Below are 16,614 nucleotides of genomic sequence, written 5' to 3'. Positions count from 1 at the left end.
TTAATTAGATACTGATTAAATTCATCAGATATATTTGACTATCTGTCATATGAACTCATGAGTTTGCTTCGAAACCCTTTTCAAACACAACTCTGAATGTTGTGTGAAAATGGCCGCGGCCACAGAAGCTCACGGAGTGTCAACAACACCACAGGTTTTGATTGTTTATTTTGTTCTGTGTATGTTCTAAGATGATCAAGACGACATGACAACCCTTGAGTTAATAAGTCTATTGCTTCTCTTTTCAAAATTAAATATTGTCTTCGTTTTATATCACTTTTTTTTTTTTTAAATGACGACCATGTACACCTTCGGTTTTCGTGATGATGCATTGACACCCGTTTTCGTTGGTGTCAGTTGGTATCATGGGACTCTCTATTATCGCGGTAGTTAATGTTGTCTCCATCGGGATTATGAACGGCTACTGACATTTAGCATTTTATATATATTTTCAGTTGACTGATGTTTATTTTTCATTTCTGTCACAAATAATGTGACACATAGTCGCAACTGTGACTAAGACAAGTAACGAATCTTAATAGTTTGATCATTAAAAATATTTAGGAATTTGATTCACATTAGTAATATCATTATGTTTTTAACCCAAACATCTGAAACTTCTATTCATTTGGATACAAAGTAACAATAACGTTACAAACTATTGTTTTTCCGCCTTTAAAACATACCATACAAGTTGCTGCAGTGTGTAGAGTGAAGTTGCATAATACGTCACTTCCTGTTATATTTTTAGCACGGAAAATATGCAAATAACCTTATAGTTGTGGCAGGATTACTCTTGACGGAAGTAAGTTTTGATTCATGCTAGATGTAATGGCAGTAGGGGTCATACTAGTTTCAAAATGTTCCAGATCTTACTGAAAGATGAATGCTTTACTATTTCTAATGATTAGACATGACATTCCAATGAAATACATGACTTTTCCAGAGCCGATGAATATATTTTTACATAATTTGCATATGTAAACAGCCGCATGCGGGCGGTGGTGTTTCTGCTTTCCCCGATGTTTTCGGCGTGCTGCGATAATAGAGAGTCCCAATATCGCATTACTATTTTGTTCTCGCCATCTCCTTATGAAAAAATAGTACCAACCTAATGAAGTTAGCTTATTCGGCTTCCTGGCAGCAGTGATGCGGTGAATGGCGAATTAGTTCAAGATGTTATTGCTACAACTTTTTACAATGCCATCGATGCTTAACACGGCAACTAACGTCTCTTATTTTGGGTTTACGTGCCTAACATGCTGGTATGCATCATATTTACCTAGAAATATAAGTTTATTGGCGACTATAAGATTCTAACGTTGCATTATGCCATACAGTTGACCTTACCGGCATTCTGACGACATCGCTTGCTCTCCGGGTAATTCAGCTGTAGCAACTGATCGCGATAACATCCAGCTGGTGATCGAAGTATGGAAGCCGCATTAGGGCCAGATTATTTTAAAAATCACTTCATCAATGTAAGGAAGAGTGTTTCATATTAAATCCAATTATGAATGATGAAGAAAAGATTTAAAAGTCTGAAGAAAAACAAGTTTTCATAAAACTGTCAATTTATCTGTCAGTTACTGTTATTTACTTACCTTTAGTGATTAAAAGCCAGTCCCTTGTAAAAATGTCCCGATTTCAAATGTAAATGTGGTAGCAGACGATGTTTACCTTCAATACTGAAGTACACTATTGCAGCCGCGCTCATGAAAATTACCGGACGGCGGAATTACGGACTCGCTTGTAATTGTTCAACTATCCATTTCATTGGATGAATCCCAATGTTATCTTGTTAATTTGAAGAAACTCCACAATCTTTATCAAGTTTAGCGTTGCTGATTCGAGTACTGCACTTTACCGAGCACTTTTTCAGATTAATTAGTGCTGCTGGGGCTCAAACGCGCCGGCGGATTACTGACTTTGTTAATTAGTGGCGTAATTAGCGGACGCTCTACCTGCGTGGCCACAAGCACCATCACAGTTAATGAGTGCTCGTTTAATTGGTCATTTGCACAGGAGTGAGGAAGAGCGAGAAATGAAAACAATCAACCGCCAAGCGCAATGGTTTTGTTTACATTTCTCACCGGCTTCCATACTAATGCCATGCCCTTCCATTCATTTTCCAGTACCCGGATGGATCGAAATGTGTTTCAATTGGATATATTAGGATTATACTTGCCCTAAGGTAAAGGTCTATCCCTAAATAAGGATCCAAAAGAGTCCCTAACCCTAAGGAATTAGAAAGGTTCCAAAACCCTACCCCTCTCCCAACCCTAACCCTAAAGAGTTAGAAAGGTGCCATAACCCAACACTAAACCCTAACCCTAAGGATCGGATAGGGTGCTAACCCCCAAACCCTAAGGATCGTAAAGGTTCCTAACCCTAACCCTAAGGATCATAAAGGGTGCCTAACCTAACCCCTAACCCTAAGGGGTGAGTGAGTTTAGTTTCACGCGGCACTCAGCAATATTCCAGCTATATGGCGGTGGTCTGTAAATAATTAAGTCTGGACCAGACAATCCAGTGACAAATAGCATGAGCATCGATCTGCGCAATTGGGAACCGATGACATGTGTCAACCAATTCAGCGAGCCTGACCACCCGATCCCGTTAGTCGCCTCTTACAACAAGCATGGGTTACTGAAGGTTCATTCTAACGCGGACCTTCACGGGTACCTAACCCTAAGGATCATAAAGGGTGCTTAACCCTAAACCCGAACCCTAAGGATTGTAAAGGGTTGTTTGACTCTAAAGATGTGTCAGCTCCCTAAAGATCGGAACCCTAAGGATGGTTGACTGGCAAGTGAAGGGAGACGGAGCAATTACCGTGATAAAGCAAGACAGCACTGGAGACAGTCGCGGTAAGCGCTATAACACGATAATTGCCCATGGCGGCAACTGCTGCACCCGGTAAAGTGCATTCTAGCCCTGATGTGCCATTAGGTAATGAGTGAGTGCTGATGACTTTCTAAACAAATGCTAATCATTTCTGCTCATGGTAGGGTGTTGACAAATTGGATTCACTCAGCATCCCAGCTTAACTTCCATTTGGTAATATGAGTTGACCCCATATGATGCTTACTGAAAACTGAAAAACTGTTTCTCTACTTCTTTTTTAAGGATATTTTGAATGAAGTGAATCGGCTTTTACGTGGAGCAAGCTATGACAGTAAAATTGAGAAGAAAGCCTTGCCCAGTCAGCTGTTCCTGTTGCTTGGGACGATGCCTGCAGCCAGACATGCAGTGTTGGAACACTTCTGTAATGTCTTTGATGAGGCCGTCAACAACCATCTATTACAGATGGAACTGGGACAAAGTGTTACAGGTGGGTGGAGATAGCCAGCAAGGCGGTCACACACTACACTAGTCTGTATGTCTTAACATTGTACTTTCGATCTGGCGCTAATTGGGAACCGATGACATGTGTCAACCAAGTCAGCGAGCCTGACCACCCAATCCCGTTAGTTGCCTCTTACAACAAGCATGGGTTACTGAAGGCACATTCTAACCCGGACCTTCATGGGTACCTAACCCTAAGGATCATAAAGGTGCTTAACCCTAAACCCTAACCCTAAGGATCGTAAAGGGTGCCATACCCTTAACCCTAACCCTAAGGATAGTAAAGGGTTGTTTGACTCTAAAGAAGTGTCAGCTCCCTAAAGATCGGAACCCTAAGGATGGTTGACTGGCAAGTGAAGGGAGACGGAGCAATTACCGTGATAAAGCGAGATAGCGCTGGAGACAGTGCGGTAGCGCTATAACACGATAATTGCCCCGCAGCGAGCAGCGAGGCTGCGCCCGGTAAAGTGCTTTCTAGCCCTGATGTGCCACTAGGTAAATAAGTGAGTGCTGATGACTTTCTAAACAAATGCAAATCATTTCTGCTCATGGTAGGGTGTTGACAAATTGGATTCACTCAGCATCCCAGCTTAACTTCCATTTGGTAATATGAGATGACCCTCATATGATGCTTACTGAAAACTGAAAAACTGTTCCCTACTTCTTTTTAAGGATATTTTGAATGAAGTGAATCGCTTTTTACGTGGAGCAAGCTATGACAGTAAAATTGGAGAAGAAAGCCTTGCCCAGTCAGCGCTGTTCCTGTTGCGGACGATGCCTGCAGCCAGACATGCAGTGTTGGAACACTTCTGTAATGTCTTTGATGAGGCAGTCAACAACCATCTATTACAGATGGAACTGGGACAAAGTGTTACAGGTGGGTGGAGATAGCCAGCAAGATGGTCACACACTACATTAGTCTGTATGTCTTAACATTGTACTTCATTATGTAACTGTAACTTTGTGCTGTTTCAGATGAGACTGTGAAGACAAAGGAGGGAATCCTACAGGACATCTCTGGGGTGCTACTCAGTTTCATCCAAGTCAACCCAGAAGCCTGGGCTCCCATCATCTCCGCTGTAAGTTGGTGCTTGTGTGATGATAATAATACCATGAACAAAATTCAAAAGGGATACATGAAAAGAAGAGATTTTTTGGATGTCAGTTTCCTTATTTTAATGTTACCCACTGTGATAATGCATGTAAAAATTTGAACTGAACACAAGATTATGTTAATATCAAGGTATGAAACTCCCAAAAATTTCAGCCAGACCACAGGGATGGTTAGATGAAAAACTTGCCAGGCCTGACCAAAACTTACTTGCCCGCAAATATTTCAGGTTTGACAAGCGACGTAGTTTATCATCCAATTGGAATTCATCATATTTTTTTTACGAGTGAATTAATAATGATTTATTATCCTGAAATATGATGAATATCTTCATATACATGTCTAAATTTTAACCCGACCGTTGAGCAGGTTAACTTGAGAATCTGGCGGTCTGTGTTAAAAATAACCTGTCCCAGGTGGTCGGGCAGGCAGTTATTTCAAACGCTGTTAATATTCTGTGATCCTGTTTGCCAGTGGTCCCTGGAGCTTTTGGGTCACATCAGCTGTAAGTATGCTGAGAAGCGAGGGATGACTCACTCGAGTTCCCTGAACGAGGTCCTGCAGCTGTGGATGACCTGCTCCCCTACCAAGCTTCTCATGGAACTTGCCTCCGAGTGTTTCGCAGCCATGTGAGTCCTACCATCAAACTCCACCTCAACTTGCCAAACTTGTAGCTACTGAGCTAGAATATCAACAAGTTTTCTTTTCTTTAAGATTTGTTTATGTTCTCTACCTGTCTCAGTATCTTTATCACTATGTAGTCTCTACATCTAACTGCATAGTGGATCCAGTAGCACAGGACTGCAACTGTACACAGCAGCCCTTGCTGATGATAATGGGTTTGAATACATAATTTGACAGGATTGTGATCCTTGGTCCAGCATTACGATATCAGTTCTTATTGCTTTCACCCAGTGATGAAGTAATGCATGCATCACTTTGCATTTTCCAACCACTGTTACCACACACTATTGATAGCTGATGATAGTAACTGATGTAAGTGATATGTCAACTCATTCCTGTTCCAGGGTTGGGGGAGCTCCTGACATCTGTGTAGATGCTCTGCTTGAGGCTTCAGTCAAGTACAGTCCACACTTTGACTGGGTTGTAGCTCACATTGGGTAAGTTGTGTGTAACTCACACATGTAAGTTGTGTGTAGCTCACATATGTAAGTAGGGTATAGCTCTCATATGTAAGTAGTGTTTAGCTCACATATGTAAGTAATGTGTAGCTCACATATGTAAGTTGTAGCTCACACATGTAAGCTGTGTGTAGCTCACGCATGTAAGCTGTGTGTAGCTCATGCATGCAAGCTGTGTGTAGCTCATGCATGTAAGCTGTTTGTAGCTCACACATTTAAGTTGTGTGTAGCTCATGCATGTAAGTTGTGTGTAGCTCACACATTTAAGTTGTGTGTAGCTCATGCATGTAAGTTGTGTGTAGCTCATGCGTGTAAGTTGTGTGTAGCTCATGCATGTAAGTTGTGTGTAGCTCATGCATGTAAGTTGTGTGTAGCTCATGCATGTAAGTTGTGTGTAGCTCACATTTAAGTTGTGTGTAGCTCATGCATGTAAGTTGTGTGTAGCTCATGCGTGTAAGTTGTGTGTAGCTCGCATGTTATCTGTTTGTAGCTCGCACATGTAAGCTGTTTGTAGCTCGCACATGTAAGTTGTGTGTAGCTCATGCGTGTAAGTTGTGTGTAGCCCATGCGTGTAAGTTGTGTGTAGCTCATGCATGTAAGTTGTGTATAGCTCACACATGAAAGTTGTGTGTAGCTCACACATGTAAGTTGTGTGTAGCTCACATGTTATCTGTTTGTAGCTCGCACATGTAAGCTGTTTGTAGCTCGCACATGTAAGTTGTGTATAGCTCACACATGTAAGTTGTGTGTAGCTCACACATGTAAGTTGTGTGCAGCTCACATGTTATCTGTTTGTAGCTCGCACATGGAAGTTGTGTGTAGCTCATGCGTGTAAGTTGTGTGTAGCTCATGCATGTAAGTTGTGTGTAGCTCACACATTTAAGTTGTGTGTAGCTCATGCATGTAAGTTGTGTGTAGCTCACACATGAAAGTTGTGTGTAGCTCACACATGTAAGTTGTGTGTAGCTCACGCATGTAAGTTGTGTGTAGCTCACATGTTATCTGTTTGTAGCTCGCACATGTTAGTTGTGTATAGCTCACACATGTAAGTTGTGTGTAGCTCACACATGTAAGTTGTGTGTAGCTCACATGTTATCTGTTTGTAGCTCGCACATGTAAGCTGTTTGTAGCTCGCACATGTAAGTTGTGTATAGCTCACACATGTAAGTTGTGTGTAACTTACATGTGTAAGTTATGTGTAGCTCACACATGTAAGTTGTGTGTAGCTCACACATGTAAGCTGTTTGTAGCTCACATGTACGTTGTTTGTAGCTCACACATGTAAGTTGTGTGTAGCTCACACATGTAAGTTGTTTGTAGCTCACACATGTATGTTGTGTGTAGCTCACACATGGAAGTTGTTTGTAGCTCACACATGTAAGTTGTATGTTTTTTGTTTTCTTTTTCGGGAAGGTGGTGTGTCAATCTCACTGACCTGATTGATCTATGTCAGTTGTGTAGATGATTGCTTGACTGGTTTGTCAATTCCAGTCTCCACCCGTGAAGATCTGGGTTAGATTTGGTGTTCAGTAACCCATGCTTGTCATAAAAGGCGACTAACGGGATCGGGTGGTCAGGCTGGCAGACTTGGCTGACACATGTCATCATATCCCCATTGCTTAGATTGATGCTCATGCTGTTGATCACTGGATTGTGCTGCATTAGACAACCAACCAAACCAACTGTTCCAGTCACAATTATTCACAAACGCCTGGAATAGCTGGAATAGCTTGAGGGTGGCATTAGTGATTAACCAACAGACAAACAAAACAACATTTACTTGTAGTGTAAGGAAATTCACAAGAGCTATAAAAATAGCAAGATACTATATGTATGACAACTTCTTTTATGTTATAATATAATTATGATGTGATGTTTCAGTATAGATTCTTATAGCATTGTCAGGCAAGAACTTAAGAACTCAAATGATATTTCAAAACCTACACCCTGACAAACCGATCCCCACACAGAGTCTATCTACTTCAGATCGTGCTTCCCGAAGATGATCATTACTCGAGTGTTGAACTGTGGTCTGAAGGATTTCTGTAACCTGGGAACCGATATGTCAGAGAGGGACATGTCATCACGACAAAAACTGCCCAAAATGGCATCAGTTGTAGGAATTCTCGGACATCTTGCCTCCAAGCATGGACAAGATATCAGACGTGCACTCATGAAACTATTTGAGGTGAGGGTGAGCACTGACATCTGTCACTGGTATCACAGAACCTTCTGTGATCTTATATTGCTCAGTGATAAGGGAGTTGGGTTTTACACTGCTTTCAGCAATATTCCAGCAACATCACGACGGAGGACACCAGAAATTGGCTTCACACATTGAACCCATGTGGGGAATCAAACCTGGACCTTAGGGGTGACAAGCAAACACTTTAACTACTAGGCTACCCAGCCTCTGCTGCTCAGTGATGACATTGTGTAATGTACTGAACAAATACTGAAGTGCTGTAACGTTAGTGATAGTTGCCAAAGACAGCTGTAAACATTGTAGTAATAGAAAACTTGTCTTTAGGATATTTGTGTTGCTGTTTTACCAAATTGTATTTGGTTCATTTGGATGCAAAAGATGAAGCCATTCTCTGCTCATTTCACTTTTAGCCTAAAGAGCCGAACAGGAAATGTACAGAGTTTAAATAAATCTTATTTCCCCAAACAGCTCATACATTTTGATGATGAAACACTTCCAACATACAATGGTGTAAAACAAGATACTGTATAAGAAAGATCAACTACAAAAAGTAGCTGATAACTTCTGAAGCAATAATGTTTGTCTTCACTTATTTCAGGAGAGTTTATGTGGAGAGAGTGATGTGATGAAGGTGAAGACAGTGCCGTTCCTGCTGCAGCTGGCGTCCATGTCGCAGATGTTGCTGCAGGTGCTCACTACAGACATGATCAAGGCCTGTGAGTCTCCATGTACATTCCTGTTTAGGCTGGGATACGAGTGACCCTGTGGGTTCAGACCCCTCAACTAACTGTGTAGAGTTGCATCCCTTAGTGATACCAGGCTCCTATGATCATTGGTTCGAATGATTCTTTGTTTATTAGTGCCATGCCGGTATTTGTGACTTATACAAATGTTGTAACTACTGTTGTACTACTGTGTCACCTGTAGTGCCCATGAAGATCCCGGTTAGAATGGGTCTTCAGTAACCCGTGCTTGTAGTAAGAGGCGACTAAGAGGTGTAACCATCTGATGTTATTCAGAATCATATGTGCAACCTTGTACTAACATTTGGAATGCTCCTTGTTAACCTATTCATGGTTGCATGACTTGTGATCTTGTAAGCAGCCTTCTGATTGGTACCCATGAAGATCTGGGTTAGAATTGATCTTCTTCAGTAACCCATACTTGTCATGAGAGGCGACTAACAGGATTGGGTGATCTGGCTTGCTGACTTGGTTGACACAAGTCATCATATCCCAATTGCATAGAGTGATGCTCATGCTGTTGATCACTGCATTGTCTGGGACAGACTTGATTATTTACAGACTGCTGCCATATAGCTAGAATATTGCTGAGTGCCGTGTTAAACAACAAACCAACAACAATCTCATCAAGCAGACGTGCTGACAGTATGACTAAAGCCTACACAACATACTCACTTATGTAGGTCTGTAATTCTGTGTGAAACGAAAACTCTGAATGCTAACAATTAAATGTTAGTGGACAGATTTTCAAGAAGAAAGCTTAGACCGGTACCTGTGTTCTAAACTACCTTGTACAGTTGCCTCCCTTGTCTGTAAGGATCCTGTTAATCTCAGATGTTGTCTGATTATGATCCTTAGTGTGTCAGTGGTCAAAACAATCATCTTAAGCTGTCTTTAAGGTCACATGCAACCAAAAAATCAAACATAATTAAAAAACAATTATCACTTCTTCATGACATATAATATGCATTGCTGATTATGAAAAAACAAATAAACAAAATTATAAGCGTATAATCGCAAGTTAAAAGTGCAATATTTTGTACTTGGGTTTACCTCCCTGGAAACGAAGCAGACGGGATACCGAACCCAGTCAGAGCGGGTGGGTGTGCACTCAAGTGTAACGGCTGGTTCATTAGCAGATGCCGCCTTCACGGCTCATGGTGTGTGTATATATAGAGATGTTGGGTTTTGTAAATACATGCTCATTTTTTGTGTATAACATTTTGCAATCAACAGACATCATAACATGTCATGTGTTCAACTATCACACCTGCCTGTCTGTGTAATTACATAATGTGACAGAGACCGAACTCGGGCCATAAATCAATGCGTTTTGTTTATGGTGTATAGCCTGATTGGTGTTAAGTTCAAATTGCATGTCGTCAGTGATCGCAGTTGTGTATTGAATATTGTCATTAGCAGACAGGCAGGCAGACACACAGGTGTTAAAGGTCACATAAACCCTAGGGGGTACAAATACATAAATCACTAACTGGCATCGTTATAAATGAAACCCCGTTATTAAAACTACTCATTTCGACCTTTAATTGACTTAAATCGACCTTTTTGACAACAGTGCACAATTCTTACCCGCGAAAGAAATTTCAACCAATCAGAGCGGCGCGTCTCTGTGACGTCATATGAGGAATAGCTTTGGGGGCCGATGCAGAATTCATCTACATTTTAGGGGTAAATTATCTTGTTTACAGGCTTGTATAAACCTGAAATCGCGGACAATTGTTGTGGAAAATGAAAGCTATATGTTCTCACAATCTACTGTCATTTACTTTTGTCTCCTGCTTTGCCTAGTTCCCCGAAGTTACAACTTGTTTTCATAGACGATTCTGTCAAAATCGATCGGTGTCGCTAGGCCCTATTTGTATAATGACTGATCCAAATTGATCCCATTTCTGTGTTTTTTACCTCGATATTTAATCATGTCATGTAAAAATCTGTTTGTATTCTCAAAACAGTGTCGGCCCATAAGTTTTCACATGCAATACAGCAATTAATACTCCCTTGTTGTAACCCGTGTTAGGTGGTATAAACCTACATATGTTATTTGTCATCATTCACTTGATGGTCAGTTAATGAATTTATAACAGGTATAATTAGTGGTAACACACTTAGATTACCCGACAAAGGTTCCCATTTGGCATTTCTTGTGTCTGGAGTAAATATTCAACATTATTAACATCAATCAAAGGATTAACCGATAACACGCTGATTGATTAATTACTTTTATCTTATACAGCGGAATTGTCAAAAGGTAGTGTTTATGTATGTAGATTTACTAATCTATACTGAATACACTCTGTTGTGTCGGTGTCTGCGTAAAAACAACGTCCTTATTTCAAAGGATTAATCGGCAATACATTGATTGATTGCCCATTATTGGCTAACTAATTTACTGTTTTTAAAGAAAGGCGGACATTATGCAATTAGTTTCCAGGTGTGCTATCTTGGGTGTCCAATGAGACTATACACCAATACCTGAAAAGATTTATCACTTTTTCATATATTAAACTGTTAAAAGACACATCATTTGGAACAGTTTTGTGGATATTGATGGATACATTCCTCGAACAAGGTAATGGCCTGATATTGTTCCTATAACTTTGATCTGTTTTAATTTTAATATTTGCATGTTGTTTTTATTCATTTGTCGTAGCATTCAACAGAATCATTGTTTTTTCGTGAGTGAAGTGTAATGAGACAGACAACTCTAGGGTGTGTGTGTGCGAATTATGATTCACATTGGCAAACTATAAAATGTCTAGATATTACAGTTCTGTTATAAATTCTCTATAAGTATCAGCAGATCGTCTGCTTTTTATTTAGTTTCAAAATGCATACAATTATGATAATAAACTAATTAGGATAAAAAGACCAAATATAAAGACGCACATTGACTAGTATCTACATACTGGTGAGTGGACATTAACCATGTGAATGTAGCAAGAAATGTATCGCTAGTATTGTGACTTCGACCCCCACCTCGCCTCGTGGAAGAAATCGTTATGTTATAAGTTGTGTCATGCAAAATCCGCTTTGGTTATGATTCCAATACATATTTAACTTTTAGTAGAAAGTAGTTTTGATTTTCAAACTTGATGAAAACAAACTATAATCTCATTAATTCTAACAGACTTTACGATTTTCAAAATGGCGGCGCTCTGTCTGGAACATCCGCCAGTCTGAGGATAAATGCTATTTAGGTTTGTTTTCACCGAAGTTACAAAAATCAAAACTACTTTCTACTGGTAGTACAATATGTATTTGATTGAGGGCCAATAGGATTTTGCATGACATAGCTGCATAACATAACAATTCTCTCGTGGCAGCGGCAGGTGGGTGTCAATATAATACCACTTACAATATTATTGTTACTGACCATCAAGCTCACTTCCGAGGAAGAAATCGCTATGTTACAAGTTGTGTCATGGAAAATCTTTATGGTCATCAATCATATAATGATTTTTACTACAACTAGTAAGTAGTTTTGATTCTTTAACTTCGGAAGCGATCTGAACACAAGTAAGATATCGCTTCAGGCTTCCACAACGCCGCGCCGTGACTCACAAACATAACCAATTTAGCAACGAATCCGCGGATCCTGTGGAAATCTGTGCATGGTGACACCATCGCCTTCGACTCCCTAGAGCACTTGACGCATTACAAAGCAACGATTCGCATGTCGCCGTTGATGTCGAAATCATCAAAATGATGAGCGTGCATACACACTTTCTATACAACTAACTGAAAATCGCTCCTCATATGACGCCACTGCAGTGCTCTGGCGACAGAGTTACGTGAACCTGTCTGTGGTTTCACATGGGCTGAGAGGGAAGCAGGCCAATTTTTTGGGCCACTTTAATCGCTCGGTATTAATTAACCACAAGTTTTTAAAGAATAAATTTGGTGTTCCGCATAAGACTAACTACAAATCTTTCATATGTAATGGTTAAAAGAGTAACAAAAAACAAAGTTTAGTGGTTCTTTAATAAAACAAGACATTGAGTTTTGTCTGTGACAACGACATATCTATATCACAGTTAGAAATTGTGTCAACGCTAAATAATGACATTGCTTTTAAGTATCGAACTGAGAAAGTGACTCGGTAAGAAAAACGTGTGGTGAAATAGACAAATGAAATTATATAAACAGTTTATTTACTGTCATAACATATAAAAGCTCAGCGCCTGTGAGATATCAACAAAACATTAGAAAAATAGCTCACACCAAAGCCTTCACCGAGTATTCACCCGACAACCCGCTTCCAAGCTGCTCGAACCTATTTACTTGCGCACGTGCTATGAGCGCAGCTCCAGCTGTTGAAACCATTATTCCCCAGAAAGTCTGGGGAAAATTAGTGAAACGCTTTGAACCTCGATTTCAAGGCTTTTTTCATCGCAGTATTTTTCAACTTTATAAGTTGAATTTGCATTTTTGACGATTTGTTTCGCTATGTCGATACCGAAAGGTATCAGAATCTGCAAAGTTGTGTTTTACGTTGCATGTGACCTTTAAGGCTCTGATGAGTATAGTGTAACCTTCTAAACTAGATTGTCGAGTTTCTACTGTGTGTGTCTGTCCAGCCTGCTGTGATCCATGTGTATTGTTCTCTCACCAACTGTGTGTGTCTGTCCAGCCTGCTGTGACCCATGTGTATTGTTCTCTCACCAACTGTGTGTGTCTGTCCAGCCTGCTGTGACCCATGTGTATTGTTCTCTCACCAACTGTGTGTGTCTGTCCAGCCTGCTGTGACCCATGTGTATTGTTCTCTCACCAACTGTGTGTGTCTGTCCAGCCTGCTGTGACCCATGTGTATTGTTCTCTCACCAACTGTGTGTCTGTCCAGCCTGCTGTGACCCATGTGTATTGTTCTCTCACCAACTGTGTGTGTCTGTCCAGCCTGCTGTGACCCATGTGTATTGTTCTCTCACCAACTGTGTGTGTCTGTCCAGCCTGCTGTGACCCATGTGTATTGTTCTCTCACCAACTGTGTGTGTCTGTCCAGCCTGCTGTGACCCATGTGTATTGTTCTCTCACCAGCTGTGTGTGTCTGTCCAGCCTGCTGTGACCCATGTGTATTGTTCTCTCACCAACTGTGTGTGTCTGTCCAGCCTGCTGTGACCCATGTGTATTGTTCTCTCACCAACTGTGTGTGTCTGTCCAGCCTGCTGTGACCCATGTGTATTGTTCTCTCACCAACTGTGTGTGTCTGTCCAGCCTGCTGTGACCCATGTGTATTGTTCTCTCACCAACTGTGTGTGTCTGTCCAGCCTGCTGTGACCCATGTGTATTGTTCTCTCACCAGTGACACCTGACGTTCTCAACAAACTTCACGGCCAGTTCTCCAAGTGGAAGATGGCAAACTTGAAAGAATACGAGAGGTATGTACTGAGTATGTGCTGCTACATAATGTAGGGAGACCTAAAATAGTCAACAAGAAGATTTTGAAAGTATGTTACTTTTGCCACAAGCTAGGGCTCACGTCACTGCTATATTTCGTGTATGTGTCACAGGTTGAACTCCACTCTCTTGACTCCATTCAACATTGGATAACTTGACTTCTTTGAATGGCATTCTAGAAGTTGGGTAGACGAGGAATGATGACATAGAGTCTAATGTCGTTGTCAAGCAAGTGGTTACAACGACATTGCTTGATGTCGAAATGTTGTCTATACAAGAAGTTGTATATCCATAACAATAGTCCTCATTCCTCATTGGATCACTTGATTCCACTCCACTACAGTATTTCCAACACCACTCCATTTCACTCGATGTGGCTCTGCATCACTCCCAACCTGCTCATATGACACCTCTCCACTCCACTACTGTCCGACTGCTACTCAGCTCAGCTCTCAGCTCTCAGCACAGCTCTCCTCTCTGCTCACTCGGGCCTCCATGTGGCTCTGCTTCACTCTCATCCTGCCCTCTCCTCCCCGGGCCAGTTCCACTCTCCACTCCATGTGGCTACACATCACTCTGGTCTGCCCCTCTCTCCTCCCCACTCTCAGTTCCACTCCACTCCATGTGGCTACACATCACTCTCGCCCTGGCTCCCTCTCCTCCTCCCCAGCTCAGTTCCACTCCACTCCATGTGGCTCCACATCACTCCTGGTCCTGCTCCCTCTCCTCCCCTCTCAGTTCCACTCCACTCCCATGTGGCTCCCACATCACTCCCATCCTGCCCTCTCCTCCCCGCTCAGTTCCACTCCACTCCATGTGGCTCCACATCACTCTCATCCTGCCCTCTCCTCCCCGCTCAGTTCCACTCCACTCCATGTGGCTCCACATCACTCCCATCCTGCCCTCTCCTCCCAAGCCAGTTCCTCCACTCCATGTGGCTACACATCACTCTCTGGCCCTGCTCTCTCCTCCCCTGTGGCTCCAGTTCCACTCCACTCCATGTGGCTCCACATCACTCATCCTGCCTCTCCTCTCCTCCCGGCCAGTTCCACTCCACTCCATGTGGCTCCACATCACTCTCGCCCTGCCCTCTCCTCCCCCGGCCAGTTCCACTCCCTCCATGTGGCTCCACATCACTCTCATCCTGCCCTCTCTCCTCCCGCCAGTTCCACTCCACCCATGTGGCTCACATATCACTCTGGTCCTGCCCTCTCCTCCATGCTCAGTTCCACTCCTCAGCTCCACTCCATGTGGCTCCACATCACTCCCATCCTGCTCCTCTCCCTCCCCTCCAGTTCCACTCGGGCCTCCATGTGGCTCCACATCACTCCCATCCTGCCCTCTCCTCCCCGCTCAGTTCCACTCCACTCCATGTGGCTCCACATCACTCTGGTCCTGCCCTCTCCTCCCCGCTCAGTTCCACTCCGCTCCATGTGGCTCCACATCACTCCCATCCTGCCCTCTCCTCCCCGCTCAGTTCCACTCCACTCCATGTGGCTCCACATCACTCTCGTCCTGCCCACTTAATGCCACTACTCTCCCCTCTATTCCACTCCACTTATATTTGACACTGGCGTTAATATGAATACATTTCGATTATGAAACATCTCCATTGGCATTAAACAACATGCGTCCACTCACTCACTCAGTGTGTTGCAGCCTGCTCAGTCTAGTGGTCCACTTGGCAGTGAAGAGCGATGTTGGCGGTTACGATGTTGTGGAGTTCCTCATCACAGCTGCTGCACCCAAACCCCAGCAGGGTGAGTATAATCAGTATATACACACATTGTCACAGCAACAGTTATACAATCTCTCTCCAACCAGTATATACACACATTTCATGACCACATCTCCAACCAGTAATCATATGGGATCATTTATGACCACACAGAAGTTAAACATTTTATTGTTTTGTGGAGACTGAAATTTAAAATCTTGTAGTCAAAAGATGTTAAATACCACCTGATTCTAGCTTGTTGTTACAGCTAGTCTGTCATGACTGACGGGGTATAAGTGATATACCACCTGATTCTAGCTTGTTGTTACAGCTGGTCTGTCATGACTGACGGTGTATAAGTGATATACCACCTGATTCTAGCTTGTTGTTACAGCTAGTCTGTCATGACTGACGGGGTATAAGTGATATACCACCTGATTCTAGCTTGTTGTTACAGCTGGTCTGTCATGACTGACGGTATATAAGTGATATACCACCTGATTCTAGCTTGCTTGCTTGTCATGACAGCTAGTGTCTGTCATGACTGTCACTGTGTATAAGTGATATACCACCTGATTCTAGCTTGTTGTTACAGCTAGTCTGTCATGACTGACGGTATATAAGTGATATACCACCTGATTCTAGCTTGTTGTTACAGCTGGTCTGTCATGACTGGACTAGTCTGTCAGGTATAAGTGATATACCACCTGATTCTAGCTTGTTGTTACAGCTGGTCTGTCATGACTGACGGTGTATAAGTGATATACCACCTGATTCTAGCTTGTTGTTACAGCTGGTCTGTCATGACTGACGGTGTATAAGTGATATACCACCTGATTCTAGCTTGTTGTTACAGCTAGTCTGTCATGACTGACGGTGTATAAGTGATATACCACCTGATTCTAGCTTGTTGTTACAGCTAGTCTGTCATG

General features: G+C 42.2%; 1 protein-coding gene across 1 annotated transcript in view; it reads left to right on the top strand.

The window, feature by feature from the left end:
- Nucleotides 1-104: 104 nt before the first annotated feature.
- Nucleotides 105-16,614, top strand: part of LOC124257670 (integrator complex subunit 5-like) — a 49,518-nt gene continuing 33,008 nt past the window's right edge. The window contains 9 exon segments of the mRNA XM_046691791.1: nt 105-154; nt 4,021-4,225; nt 4,324-4,427; nt 4,934-5,088; nt 5,488-5,580; nt 7,588-7,789; nt 8,406-8,523; nt 13,871-13,946; nt 15,625-15,725. Of these exon segments, the coding sequence (XP_046547747.1) occupies nt 110-154; nt 4,021-4,225; nt 4,324-4,427; nt 4,934-5,088; nt 5,488-5,580; nt 7,588-7,789; nt 8,406-8,523; nt 13,871-13,946; nt 15,625-15,725 (1,099 nt within the window). The 5' untranslated portion in view covers nt 105-109.

Source organism: Haliotis rubra, unplaced genomic scaffold (genome assembly GCF_003918875.1).
Source record: "Haliotis rubra isolate DU_JTF1 unplaced genomic scaffold, ASM391887v1 Scf67, whole genome shotgun sequence".
NCBI lineage: Eukaryota > Metazoa > Mollusca > Gastropoda > Lepetellida > Haliotidae > Haliotis > Haliotis rubra.
Note: the sequence above shows the minus strand (reverse complement) of the source record. Positions and strands in the feature narration are given on the sequence as shown.